The 15,594-nt window shown below is 31.0% G+C and overlaps 1 protein-coding gene across 1 annotated transcript in view; it reads right to left on the bottom strand.

Moving 5' to 3' along the window:
• Positions 1-15,594, bottom strand: part of ATRNL1 (attractin like 1) — a 1,270,304-nt gene that overhangs the window by 1,187,076 nt on the left and 67,634 nt on the right. Inside the window, exon 5 of the mRNA XM_051981495.1 lies at positions 14,458-14,666. Coding sequence (XP_051837455.1) covers positions 14,458-14,666 — 209 coding nt within the window. The remainder of the gene's footprint in view (positions 1-14,457; positions 14,667-15,594) is intronic.

The following is a 15,594-nucleotide window of genomic DNA, read 5'->3' as shown; positions in this document are numbered from 1 at the left end:
GTGAAGTATCATACTCAGAATTGTAATTAACTCCATTCTCATCTGATTCGTCCTCCTTTTCACCTAGTAAAGTTGGCACTTTTTCCTCCTGTACTTTCCTTTTCATCATTCTATCACTTAAATAACTTCTTATAGCCAATTGTATTACATTATATGTATTAATTATTGAGTTAGGCCCATTTTTATCATAGAATTGACAAAGATCCTCTCCAACCAATTTCCATTCATTTAGATCTAATTCCTTATCAAGAGAGAAACAAGGACATATGTCCTTTACAGTTTGTAAAAATTCAGTGATTTGCTGTAAACTTATAATTAAACCTTGGCTTTTCATAATTTTGACAATGCTCTCTAAACATTTTCCTTGAACAGAAACAGGCTCTTTTCTAAATATCTGTCCCATCTTAGCTGAAATTCTACTTTAACTCTTTTAACAAAATTTCTTTGTTGTACTCACTCTAATTTCTGGGTTGAAGAGTCTTTTCCACTGGATCAGGATCAGAGGCTTTTCCACTTGAATCAGGTTCGGAGCTTTTCCACTGAAATCCACTGAGGGGTCTGTTAGTCCCACGTTGAGCGCCAAAATGTTGTGATCTTTTTCTTCTCAAAACACAGCCTGGTGATAAGAGTTCAGATCTTTTATTGTTTCCAATATAGCCTGGTTAGCTTAGAGGCCTATCTCTCTGCTTGGTTCCAAGAGCTCTCTCCAAATGTCTTTAAATCCAAAGGTCTGGTCCTTCAGCCTCTGCCTCTGCTTTCTTCAGCCTCCAGCCAGCTCCAGTCTTCATGTCATTCCGGTGAAATCTCGACTTGTAGCGTCTTCCTCTCTGAAGAACACTTCTGCCACCAGCCAGCCAAGTGGAAAATATTCTGCCTTGCCTCGGAGAGAAGGCTTCTGGCGTAACTCTACTGAAATCTGACCGAGAGCTTCTGTCTGTTTCTTTTATCCAAGAGGGAGGAATTGTGGGATACGAGAGAGAGGGATTATGGGTTTTCTCCCATAGTGCTCTCTGGCCCAACGAGCTTCAAGGGAGGTGTGAACTCATTGAACTTAGTTCTACTTAGTACCTTGTTTCAGGTTCTGCCCAAAACATCTTCTTGTAAGATTAGATCAACTCTAATTAGTTAGCAGTTAGTAAGGATTCCAACAGACTAGAATTAATGAGGGCCTGAACTAAGATTATTTTCCATGTGGCTCATAAAGTTTAAATAAATACAAATAGTTTAATTATTCCCAGATTTCATATAATTTTCCTCATTAATTTAAATATTACTTCTGAATCATTCAAAACCTTTCATTAGATTGTGATCTCCTGAGAAGAACTATTGTTTTCTTTTTACTTTCTTTTGTACCCTCAGCATTTAGTACTGTGCCTGTACAGAGTAATTTTTTAATAAATGTCTATTGTCTTGACAAAAAGTATAAAACATACATTTGGGCCCTGAAGAAGGAATGGGAAAACTTGAGTATCCTTTTAAAAAGAGTTTACATTAGCAACCGAATTAAATTAGAGAAAAATATGTGTATCCTTAATTAAAATAAACTAATTTTATCAAATTTCAAACTTTTAGAATTGACAGAATGAGGTTCTAAAACTTGAGACCTGAATTTGGATATTTTTAGGGTGGAAGAGAGAAACTATTGTTAAGGCTTACTAAAATAGCTCAGATCTATAAGATTATCAATATTCATAAAAGAAAATGAAAAAAATTCCCCATGGCTGTAAAATCTAGATAATATCTAGGAATGTTAAAAACTTCTGTGACCATGGAAGAATAGAAGTGGGAAGAGAGGGCTCAGAACAGAGACAAAAAGAATAATCAAAAATCAAAAAAGTTCTCACAGTATAAATAAAGTACATTGAGCTGACCAGCAGTGCAGCAGCAATGAGCAGGAAAATAAAATTGTCTTAACTAAAATTCAAATAAATTTCTTAGAACTTGCCTCTTCCATAGAATCATATATACTTCTTAAAAACTCAACATAAAATGACTTCTACCATTTTTGGTCAAGATTTCTAACTTCATCGATGTGAGAAATTCCTGACATGAGGAATTCCTAATGAATTTTGACAAACCATCTATAACTTAAATCTTAGAAAGTTGTCTTATCCATGGTCACAAAGCTGTCATATGTTAGAAACAAGAAGATGATAGAGATTTTCGTGACTCAACATACTATGTACATATTGCCCCTTAATTTGCATTTTAGGATACATTTTTTAAAATCATTTCAGGACCACAATCTACCATTTTCTGATAACTCACAAAAGGCTGAATAGATACAAACTAGATGATCTCTAAGATATCTTCCAGCTAAAAAAAAAAAATCTATGATCTTATGATCCTAGCTGAAAAATTTAAACTAAAGTAAGAATATTTCAGCTTCAACTAACTGAAAATTCTTTATTTTATATATACTAAGATACCTAATAATAATAATAAATACTTACTTATATAGCATTTATATTTTTTAAAGCCAGGTTGAACATGTCATGGAGCTTATGACATGGATTGCATAATCCAGAATACCTTTGAGTAAGAAGTCTTTATTTTTTTCATTCACTAGTAGTAAAAGTGTTGACCTGGAAATTAAAGAACCATAAACATTCCACAACAAAGATCAAAAATCTATATGAGACCAATTAATATTTTTAAGGCTTTCTACAGTTATTTCTTCATTAGAAATTTTAAATTTCCATAGTAAAGATGATTTAATGGTTAAGCCCTTTTCAATTTCTGAAGTCATTCTTAATTCTAAACTGGGGTGGAGAAGAGAGAAAAAGGAGGAAGAAAGGAACAGAAGCAGGAAATTTTGTTTTGTCTTTCCCCATAAGGGAATAGACTTATTTCTTATTTATTAATGTTAAAAGAATGGAATAGTAGATAGAATGCCAAGGGAAAACTGGGTTCAAGCCCTACTCTTCATTTATACTATATGATTCTAGGTAAGCCATTTGATCTTTTGACAGCTCTCTAAGATTATACTTGCAATGAAATTGTAAATTTATATTTTTAAAAAGAGATTCTTCATAGGAAACTTACCTTTTAATTAAAAAAAAAGGCAGGGGGCAGAGAAAAACTCAATCTCCTTCCAAATAAATTTGCTATTCCCCAATCATCAAGGATTTTTTTGAGGGATTTCAGATTTCAATAGAAGACATCTAATAACACATATGTATGTATATGCCTTTATTCAGCATGGTTTAATTCAAATTAAGCTTTTGATTTAATTTGAAACACACAGAAGAATTAGGAGGAAAGCAGAGAAGATAAGAAAAAAAAATAACCTGCTCAACTTGGACACAAGGTATAAGCAGACTCTCTTCATTCCTCCCTATATGAATAATGCTAGCAGTCCATGAGGCAGCGGGGTCAAGTATGAGAGCATGTATGCTTTATGTATGTCTTAATGGTTTCTCACTTCTGATTTTATAAACATTTATATCAAGTTTAATTAGAAAAGTTGTGTAAGACTTGAGAGTTCTGAATGTTAAAGGTTTTAGTCTTAAGTTTCAGAAAACTTGGGAAGAGGGGCATTATTCAGGCAAAGTAAAATTAAGTCTCTAGAAACTGTGGAAAAGTAAGGATAGAGAAATTTGGTGGACTGCCACACTTACCTACCTACAAATGAGTCAATCAGCCTTCTCCAGATTTAAAAAGCATGAAGGATCTTAATCCTTAATAAAATTTAAAACTAGAGTCTTTCTAAAATGATATATTACCTGTGATTAAAGTATTATTCTACCTACATGTAAGATAAACACAATAAAAGCATGTAACAAAAATTTTAAGATTTTGATTTTAATGAATTAGAAAATCAAGTTTAAACACGAAGTTATAACTGAGACAGAAATTTCTTTTATTTTGCTAGTCCAAAATTAGAGTTGATTATCTATTTTTTTACTAGGGAACTTTATTACTATCTTTTTCAAAGAAAGGAAAATACTACCTCTTGCTTTTCTTAAACACTTGGAAGATTCTATATGAATATATAGGGGTTAAAGTTAAAAAATGGACATGGGATTTCATGGATATAGGAAACTCTCTAGTAACGCAAGTTAGCATCTAATTCTAAAATGCAAAAAATTAACCCTATAATATCTGTATATCAAATAGTTACATTTTAACTAATAGATCCAAATGATGATTTGTATTATTTATAAAGATTTGTTTAAAAAAAAACAGGCTTTCCTAAACTAGATAAACCTTAAAAATGCTTCTTTAATATGATAGTTCTAAAATGGCATTTTGATGGCAAATACTGCCACCCTATGGCAAATGCTGAATTCTATCCCCCAGGAAATTAAAAGTAGTATTTTGAAAAGTTTTAAAAGTCTAAGCAACTACAGCTTGAGTAAACTAATATTTAAAATATTTAAATGACAATCCCCCCCCAATATTTAGGTCTAATACTTTTCATAAAAGGGTAATAATATTACTTGAGCTATAAAGACTTCATATCACATTTTCTTAAAGGTGTTTCCTAAAAATCTCTAGATTTCCTTTAATTTAAAAAAGTCATTATTTTCTAACTTTCTTATCAAATTTTTAATATCTATTTAAGCAATAAGAAAATCACAAACTAGATGTAAAACTAAATTGACATTCTATAAGTCTTACATTTTTTCTTCTCCCTTCCCCTTTTTTTATAGGAGGTACCAATGTATCATCAGTATAAACAATTTCAGAGTAGGAACCTCCCTATAAAATTCAATACCAAACTGACAATCCTTCTGCAATTTATAACCTTAGAAAGTTGATTGGCACCCTGAGAGTCTTACACAAACAGAATTATTATAGGAACACTTGAACACAGGTCTTACTAACTTCAATTCTAGCAGATTCTGTCTTGCATCTTAGAATACCAATAAAATGGCACTTAAGGCCACAATTATAGTGAGAATCTACAAAAGGTTAGAATTAAAATCTGAACTAAAGTTGTATGTAACAGAAATATGTGTGTGTGTATGTGTGTATGTGAAAAAAAACAGAATCAAGGAGGTACAATCCATCTTACCATCTGGCTGTTAAACTATATGTCCTATAGGTATCTCAAAAAGAAAATGCTAAAGAGCATTCCACCCATTCAACTTCCCCTTCTCTTACGAATTTCATTAGTACAGGTCAAGGGTATCACCAAATTCTTAGTCACCCAGAATTGCCACCTTAATGTCATATTCAACCCCTCATATTTCAACTGTCAGATCTTTTATTTCTTTCATTTTTTTCTATGTGTTTCCTTTTTTACACACTAATCACACTTATCATACTAGTGCCTTTATGTCTGGTACTACTACAATAATCTCCTAATTAATCTCCCTTTCTCTTCCAAAAGCCTCTTCCATCCCAAATCCCATTCAAAAATCTGTTCAGCTATTTAATTGATTTTTACCTACTTAATAAATCCTGTGACTCCTTGCTATTTTCAGTCATTTTTCATATACATCTGACTATAACTCTTTATTTTCTTGGCAAAAATACTGGCATAGTTTGCCATTGCTTTCTCCTGATCATTTTACAGATGAGGAAACTGTGAGTCAATCAAAGTTAAATGATTTGTCCAGGGTCACATAGTTAGCAATTGTCTTAGGCCAGATTTAAATTTAAGAAGATGAATCTTCCAGATTTTAGGCCTGGCATTCTATCTACTACAGAATTTAAAATAAAGTTACATGCATTTAAAGCTCCTCACAATGTGAGCCTTCTTATTCTTCAGGTTTTCTTATATTTAACTCCTCTCTAAATACTCCACAATACATCTATACTGGCTGATGTGCTACTCATCATACACTATCTCCTATCACTGTTTCTCACTTCTGCCTCTTCCTTTCCTTGAATTCCAACAAGACTCACTTTCTGCAGGAAGTCTTTCCAGATCCCCAGATGTTAGTATTTTGCTTTCTATTTTCTCGGCATATAGTTTGTATGTACCCAGTTATTTATATATTGTCTTCCCTATTGGAATTACTGAAGGGCAGAGACTGTTTTTACCTTTCCATGAATCCTCACTATTTATCACAGTGCTAAGAAAGCTCTTACTATCTGTTTGTTAACTAATGCATTTAAAGCAATATTCAGCAAATCTCAAAATATATAAATATCAAATCTTTTATCATAACTAACAAGAAAATATTAGTCTGTAAATTATAAAACTATGTTTTTCCCATCCAGCAAAATCTTAATACCTAGAAAATTAATCAATTAATTGTAAATAACATGAAGAGAATAACTGTTATGACTTTATAAAGAACCAAATATAGCCAATAACTTTCTGTACCTACCAGGTGAGAAAAAGATAAATGTAAATGATCTTAAGTATAGCATTTATTTCTGATTCTGTCTTGACTGATACAATTACCATTATTCTATTTTAATCAAACAAGTTTTAGTTGGCTCAACAGATGAATGCATTTTAGTTGCTTTCAATGGTCAATGTAGTAATATATTAACTGAAATTTATGTAAGGCTTAATGTTCACAAAATACTTTAAATATGTAACTCAATTTAAGCATCACAAGTAACATTGTGAGATAAGTTCTACAGTTACCGTTACTTTTTTTTTAATAGATGAAAAATTGAGGTTCCAAAACTTTAAGTGATTTACTTATGATCACACAATTAATAAATGAATGATATTAAAAACCAGGTTATTCTGATTCCAAGTTTAGCATTCTATTCTCTACACCACATTGCCCCTACAGGCACAAGTTTCATCTTAGGTTAATTATTGCTTAACATTTTCACCACTGACCAAGAAAATAGACTAGAGAGCATGCTTATCAAATCTATAAAGCTTGAAGGGATATGAATGTCAAGACTTTAGAGAACATAATTAAAATTTAAAATGATGACAGTAAAACAGATTTTTAAAAAGCCAAATGAAGTGAAATTCTTACTTTTTAATAGAACAGACCACAGAAGAATTTCCCACTAGAAATTATCTTGTGTTTTGTATTTAATTTTCCTGTGTATAGATCTTTCCATTCTTCATTTCCCCCCCTAATATATGCAAGTTCTCTGAGGGCAGGAACTATTTCATTTTTATCTTTTTATCTACGACTAGCATTTACCAGTTTACCAGTTGCCTGTTGAATGAATGTGTTGTTTATAGGCCAGAAAAATTAATTTAGAGATCATATGGAATAATCATATTAGAAAGAAAAACAAATTTAGAGATCATATTAGATAACTTACACTAAACTATAGCCTAATTTAACTCTAATTTAAGCATGTTATTAATGACATATCTAAGTAATCATATTAGAAAGAAAAACAAATTTAGAGATCATATTAGATAACTTACACTAAACTATAGCCTAATTTAACTCTAATTTAAGCATGTTATTAATGACATATCTAAGTATATGGGAGACTGTAAAAACTATGGAAGGTTATTCTCTTAGAGGAATCTAGCCAAAACTTTGCTAGATAATTAAATTTCATAAAATTTTTCAAATAAAAGACACAAAGTATGTTGGCCATCTATTCTTCAGTTCCATAAAGTAAAAGGACTATTTTTAAAATTATTTTTATTTTAACATAAAGCATTAAGGAAAAACATCTAGATAGGTTTTCTTGTTTCTAAACTCTTGGAAAACTATAGAATTACCTTTTTTGGACACTTTACAAAAACAGAATGGTTTCTTATCTTTATAGAGAAATCTAAATGCTCTCCTTTCTGAAAGAAGATAATTGTCCTAAATCAGGAGGCTCTTAACCTTTTTTGGAATCTTAGACCTTTTTTAGCAGTCTGTTGAAGCCTATGAATCCATTCTCTAAATACTGTTTTTAAAAAATTCCTAAGATTATTATGTGTCAGGAACTGTACTAATCACTTGCAAATATTACCTCATTTCATCCTCAGAACTCTTTGAGGTAGGTGCAGTTATTATCCCTATTTTATAGTTGAGAAAACTGAGGTCAGCAGAAATTAAATGATTTGCCCAAGGCCACACAGCTAGAAATATGTATTGTTGGGGGAAGTTAGTTCTGCAATGGGTAGAGTATCAGCGCTGAAGTCAGGAGGACCTGAGTTCAAATGTGACCTCGGACACTTAACAACATTTCCTATCTGTGTGACCCAGGCAAGTCACTTAACCCCAATTGCCTCAGCAAAAAAAAAAAAAAAGAAGAAGAAGAAGGAAAGAAGGAAAGAAGGAAGGAAGGAAGGAAGGAAAGGAAGATAGAAAGGAAGGAAGGAAAGGAAGATAGGAAGAAAGGAAGAAGGAAGGAAGGAAGGAAGGAAGGAAGAAGGAAGGAAGGAAGGAAGGAAGGAAGGAAGGAAGGAAGGAAGAAGGAAGGAAGGAAGGAAGGAAGGAAGGAAGGAAGGAAGGAAGGAAGGAAGGAAGGAAGGAGGAAGGAAGGAGGAAGGAAGGAAGGAAGGAAGAAGGAAGGAAGGAAGGAAGGAAGGAAGGAAGGAAGGAAAGAAGGAAGGAAGGAAGCAAGGAAGGAAGGAAGGAAGGAAGGAAGGAAGGAAGGAAGGAAGGAAGGAAAGAAAGAAAAAGAAAGAAATATGTATTCTTATATTTGAATTCAGTTCTTTCTGACTTCAGGCTCAGCAAGCTATGCTGTATCACCTAACTGTATATTCTTTATAGATTAACATTTGATAGGAAATTTATTTCCAAAGAAGTCAAAAAACAAAATATAATTAATATTAACTCTTTAAAAAATAAATAACTAAAGATAAACTCATTTTAATCAATATTGTTATGACATCTAAATGTATTTTAAATCGTGCCAAAAAATAAGACTAAAAGGTAATATGATATAGAAGAAAAGCCACAGAAATATCCTGATAAGTCATTTACCACTCTGGGTCTCATTTTTCTCATTAGCAGAATGAGGAGTTTAAGCAAGATAACTTGCTATAAGTTCCCTGCTAACTCTAAATCTATAATATTGTCAACCTACTATGGATGAAACAAATTTTATAAAAATTGTTCATCTAACATATCTTATGCATAAGTCACTATTTAGCCATAAGTTTGAGGTTTTCACTATGTAATTTAAGTACTGTATGTTTTCAGGAATAATGAATCAATGAATAAATACGCATATGCATAGTTTTTATATATGTATAGAAATACAATATTAAAAGTCCAAATAAACAACTTTTTTGATGTTTTGTCAACTAATTTTTTAACTCTAATCCTTAATGAACTTGGACAAAGTGACACACTCTAAGAAGCTGTTTTCTTATCTGTAAAAATAAAGAAAATAAATTCTTTCACTCCCTACTTCCTGAATTTTTGACAAAATTTTGTCAAGTACCAAACTATGAAAATATACAACATATTTGTTTTTAATGAAACCTATTCCATGTGAGAATCAGAACAATGTAGATAAATTCTATGAATGATGCATCTTTGCTAGACTGGATTTTTGCTCTGGAAGGAAAAAGGAATATAGAGACAAAAATAGCTAGATAGAATGACTGAAGAATTGATAAGTATATTTTCAGATACCAATGTGATTCTATTAATGGTTAGATAGAATGATGAAGAATTGATTGGTATATTTTCAGATACGAATGGGATTCAACTAATCTATGTATTTATCCTTACGATACTAGACTTAAATGTCAGAAGATTTGAGTACAAATCCCATATCTCCTACTAAAGAACGAATGGGTATGTGAACATCTAAGATCAAGCCACTTGATCTGTTGTTTCATTTATAAAATGAGAAAGTTTAACAGCATGATCTCCAAAATGATTTTTAACTAGATGTGTCTTAGCTCAGGATCCTTTAGGAGTTCTGTTAAAATATCCATATAACCTCCCTCAGGCAACCTACAATCAATCTATAGTTCTGGATGGAACCAATTCCCAGCAGTTTGCTGAAGCCTATGAATCCTTTCTCCAAATATTGTTTTTAAAAGGAAAAAAAACCCATACACTGATTAAGGATGAAATAGTTATTAAAATATTTTTAAAACAACTTTACAGACCCCAGCTTAGAAACTCCTGGTCTATATCATGACTATATTAGAGCAACTAATATATAATATTGAACTTTCAGTTCATTTTCTACTCTCATTCCTCAATATGGACAATTCTTGTGAGAACGTATGAGAATACTATTCTCTCTGACAGGAGATATGTGCTACCAGGCAATGAAAAGTACTGATCTCCTCAAACAGAGCACTTTATAAATTACAAAGTGCTTCACCTACGTTATCTTACAACAAAGTTGTAAGATATGTCCTGCACTAATATTAATCATGTTTTGATTTTGATTTCTTTGGTATTAAATTCCCTGTTTATCATAACAATTATAGCTAGTGGTACAATAGATTGCTGGGCTTGGAGTAAGGAAGATCTGAATTCAATATGTTCACAGTCAAGTGAAAACACATTTCTCCTTGAATTTGGGGGGAGTATAAAGGAGGGTTCTACCAGTAATTTATGTACTATTAATAAATGTTTTAGTTTAGATTTTGGTTGGCCAAGACTCCTTGAGATCTGGAACCAAATGAACTCAACAGGGCAATATGGTTTCAATGTAATGCCTATCCACTGGCAAATATAATGACTAAAGTATTCAAAAGGGTTGATGGTGAAGGAAAAAAATAATAATGAGCCAGTTAACAGTGAGAGGTGAGTCAAAAGGGAGGGAGGGAGAGAAATGGAGAGGGAGAAGGAGAGGGAGAAGGAGAAGGAGAAGAAAAGTGAGAGGGAGGAAGGAAGAGGGAGGAAGGAAAAGGGAGAGGGAGAAAGGGAAAGGGAGAGGGAATAAGAGAGAGGGAGAAGGAAAAAGAAAGACAGGAGGAAGGGAGGGAAAGGGGAGGGAAGATGAGAGGGAGAGAAGGGAAGGAGAGAGGAAAAACTAGAGAAATTATGAAAAATGGCATCTAAAATTTGTTATCAAATTATCAGTGTGTTTCCATGCTTTGAATTATATTAATATGATAATATAGCACTTTTAAAAGTTTTTTTAGTTGTCATGTTTCTATTATAACTATGTGTTATTTCGATACTTCAAGATCTATATAGCAGGATCCCAACTATTCAACAATTTAAGTGGTCTTCAATAGTTGACATGGTCAAATGTGTCATTAGATTCCAACTACATTGTTATTAGACCTCTTTGAATATAGCTAGACTAGACTTCATACTTAAGATATAGAGACCATGCTAGAACCATATTCTAATCTAGCTTGATAAATTCTGACAGAACTACTGCTCTGCCAAGCATAGATTTCTATACTATCAAGATCAAACCTCTGTGTCCCCGTCAAATATTGCAATTGGATTTTAATAGTTATATAGATGCAACAAATATTAAAGAATAACAAAGCTATTAAATTAAGTCAAGAGAGATAGGTGACAATTTATTTTGCCACTGGACCCTGAAAAGTACAGTTCTCAAGGAGTGCCTCAAGTGAAAAAGTTCTTTACAATAAGTCTCTCCCATTTGAATTTATGAGAACAATTTGAGTCTAGATTTCCCTACCTCTTGATTCTTCCATCCTTCAAATTGTTTCTAAACCCTTATCCCTAAGCTGACCAGCTATTTAATTTCTATATCTGCTCCTGATTCCTTCCCTATCTTTTCATTAATAACTTTAATTTTTACCCTATCTACTTTGACCCTGCATCTTTCCAAGGCTTAAGGACCTACTAAAAAATAACACTAAGATTAGGATGAGGCACAAAGAAAGAAAAAGCCACCCTGCTCCATTTCTTAATAGAGTTATTCTTCCATCCATCCCATGCCTTTAGAGAAAATGATTTAAAAACAAGATCACCAATAAAATGTTTTTAAATGCTAAAATTTATTAATAAAATGCTACTAAAAACAGTTGGTTTTGTCTCTTTGGGAATATCAATATTTTAGCTAATATTTTCAATTAATTACTACAATCCAGAAAGCAGAAGAAATTACTATTTATAAATGAATGTATGTTGAATACATACTTCATTTAAATAAGTACCCCTGTAAGTAGAAAGTAACAATTAACATTCACATATAACAGCAATCTTGATAATCTATTGAATAAAACAAAATTCTACCTAAAACATTTAAATAAAAGAATAAATTCAAATGAAGTTCACAATATTTTCACAATGTCACAAACCATGATAATTAAGCAGGTAAGAAACCTTATTTCTTATCAAATATATGGCAAAGATATCAAAGAAATATCATAGCTACATATTATTAAAATCATATTATTATTTCTAAAACAACAGCAAAATAGCTTTCCCATGTCTACCTTCCAGCAAATATATAATAGCACCTAAATGAAGTTAGTTATTTTAAGTACCACAAACAAGAATGAAAATACCACAATGTAAAGTGACCAGTAAATAATGGCAGCATCTTAAAATCAGAATTCTATTACATAACAAAGAAAAACAAAATATATCAATGAACAACTGAGAAAAAATGAAGGTAAAACCAAAAATGAAACATAACAGTTCATAGAGAATATTATAAAATTTCTGCCTCTTTTCAACAAAATCAGTCAGATGACCAAATATTTGTTCATGTTTCATGTTTGAAAAACACCACTCATATGTATAAAACTAGCTATTGTGTATTTGTAAACATATATGTATATATGAAATATATTTAAAATATGCATTTCACGTTTTTAGTTTTTTAAAGAATCTTTCTGATGTAGGAAATGATCTACATCAAAATAAAGTATTACACTTTCAAAACAAAACCCAAATTAAAGGTAAATATCACTGAGGACTATTTTTGTTTTAAGAAAATCTGTTAATATAGCAATTTACCCAAATATAACTCTTAGAGAGATTTGTATTTTTTAAGAAAAAAGTGAAAAAAGTTTTTGTATTTTAAATATTCATATCTATTTAAAGACAATGAAAAAACTCCTTCTACTCTTCCTACTTCACCAATCTTTTCTTTAAAAAGTTTAACAGACTTGAGTTTGAAATGGATAAGAGATTTCATTAATTTATTTTTTAAAAAAAGAAAAATCACTAATCCTCCTAACTTTATCAATTCTAATGTCAAAACAATGAACTCATTAGTATAAAAAAATGAACCGGAATAAATATACCATAAAAACATTGAGACAAAGTTACATGTAATATCTAAAACTAGTGGTCTCTAATGCTAGCTATTTATTAAAAAAAAAATACTATAAAGAATTCTAGGCAGGTGGTTGGAATAATTCTAACAGTATTCACAAGTATTTTTGTATTTATCTTATTTAAAAATTTCCTTATTGATCATATTATTCTTGAGCAAAGATTCTCCCTATTAAGGAAATTTATATGTTATATTATTTCTAGAAATCTCTTAGGTTATAAAAAGTTCTAAAGGTAGATAATTCATATTATTCACTTTTTAATATCTTATCTCACTATTCTGGAAAATAATTTGGAATGTGAAAATAAGTGATTACAGTTTTTGAGTTACTTTTGGAATATATACACATATCTATATATATATGAAAATGAGATCAAAGACAAAAGAAAATATCCCATATGTACCTAAATATTCATGATTCACATTATACCAAGTATTCATAATTTATTACAAGAAATAAAACCTGAAAACAAAATTGGCATTCATTGATTGGGAAATTAGTAAATAAAACATAGAAAGTAATAAGATAAGAAACAAGAAACATGACAAATTCAGGGGCAAATGGGAAGACAGATGAAGAAAACAACAAGAAGAACAATATGTGTAATGATAACTATATAAACAAAAATACTTAAAAGGAGATAAAATCAGATTAAATGCAATGAAGGATACTCCAGGGCACAAATAATGGAATACCTCTCTTTAGATAGGCAGAAGACCACATGAGCAGATTGTTGAACATATTTTTAGATAGTCTTACATCAGATTATTTTCCTTAACTGTTTTTCTTTATTACAAAGAAAAATTTGAAGGTGATGGGATAATGGAAACTGATTGTGGTATATAAAAGAAAAGGAACCAATAAGATGAATTAAATAAAAACATTGAGACAAAGTTATATGTAATATCTAAAACTAGTGGTCTCTAATGCTAGCTATTTATAAAATAATTATTTAGAAATTCTTCAGCTTTGTAGTTAAATTGCTTTTCAAAGATTCCACAAGAGGTCACCCTTGCCTAAGAAATATCCACAAGACACTATTCAGCCATTAAACTAGGCATTCATTTTTGTAAACTCATTTTTAAGCTATTTACTTCTGTCAAATTAGCACAATTATATTTTCATAGCTAAATTACCATTGAATGTTTCAAAAACTTGTCAAAGAATTGTGGAAATATTTTTTCTCATTTTTATGAAGACATTAAAAAAAACTAAGAAATAGTTTGGCAAATTAAATATTCTAAAAAATCATGACAAATAACTGAAAATCAGAAATTCAAACTAGATTATTAAATTTTAAAGGAAAAAACAAATATGGGATACTTTCTTAGTCTAACGGAAACATTAATTGCTACTTTAAAAACAATTACATCATTACATCTTACCTTGCCAGCTGTCATTGCAGACACATAATTTTTCTCCTGTTAGATCACAATACCCATGATCTGGACTGCCACAATTAGCTTTACAGTAAGGGATATCACATGCTTCACCTTTCCAATATTTGTCACACTCACAATATACTCGACTTGGAATAGAAACACTGGTTGTGCATTTCCCATGCCCAGAGCAATTGTTAGGACAGGAATTAATTCTGAAAAATAAATAAATGACAGCAAACATTCAAAATTATATTTTTAAAGCAGTGATTATGATTTTTCTTGAAAATTATTTTGTGGAATGTTTGAAAACTTCACAATTGCTAAGTATGTAATGAGTCATAGGCCTATATTACTGCTTCAATCTTTCAGTTGTTACATAAGAAGTATTATGTTATTTTATAATTATTTTCATAATTTCAAGGCACTCCATTTGTCTTCTTTACAAGTTTCACCAGCTGCTAGTATCTTCCTCTCTAAGGCCATATTTTATGTATTCTTTGTGTATCTTTATACATATTTAGGTACAAGCCTACTTATTAAAATGAAACTTCCTTTAGGTCATAAATTTTTTTCACTCTTTCTAAATCCAGATCTCAGCACAGTTACTGGCACATAAGAAGCACCTAACAAATATTTGGCAATCACAAAAAAATTACACATCTAATTTGCTTCTCAGATTGTAAATTTAAGAATAAAGACTACACATTCTAATTTTTCTAATTTTCTTAATCCTATTTTTCCCCTGTCCCTCTTTACCTCCCTATATCTTCCCCTTTTTCTTACTCTTCTCCTTCTGCCTTTTTTCCAACACATACACACACACACACACACACACACACACACACACACACACACAGTGCCTAGAAGAGTATATTGTAGATAACTAACAAATGTTTCTGGCATATTTAATGGAATAATTTCAATAAATTCAACATAATTCAATAAATATTCAGATCTCTAGCATGTGTAATCCACTATGCTAAATAAAGGTGAAACAAACACAAACAAATAAATAAATAGAATGATGCCTCCCATCACCCCACTAGTGAAATAAAACATCTCTACAAATAAGTAAACACAAAGACTCCATAAACAAAATGGCACCTAAGCTGATTCCTCAAAAAAAAAAAGGTCTAAATT

This window comes from Antechinus flavipes, chromosome 2, assembly GCF_016432865.1.
Source record: "Antechinus flavipes isolate AdamAnt ecotype Samford, QLD, Australia chromosome 2, AdamAnt_v2, whole genome shotgun sequence".
Classification (NCBI taxonomy): domain Eukaryota; kingdom Metazoa; phylum Chordata; class Mammalia; order Dasyuromorphia; family Dasyuridae; genus Antechinus; species Antechinus flavipes.
This window is presented reverse-complemented; position numbering and strand designations above follow the sequence as displayed.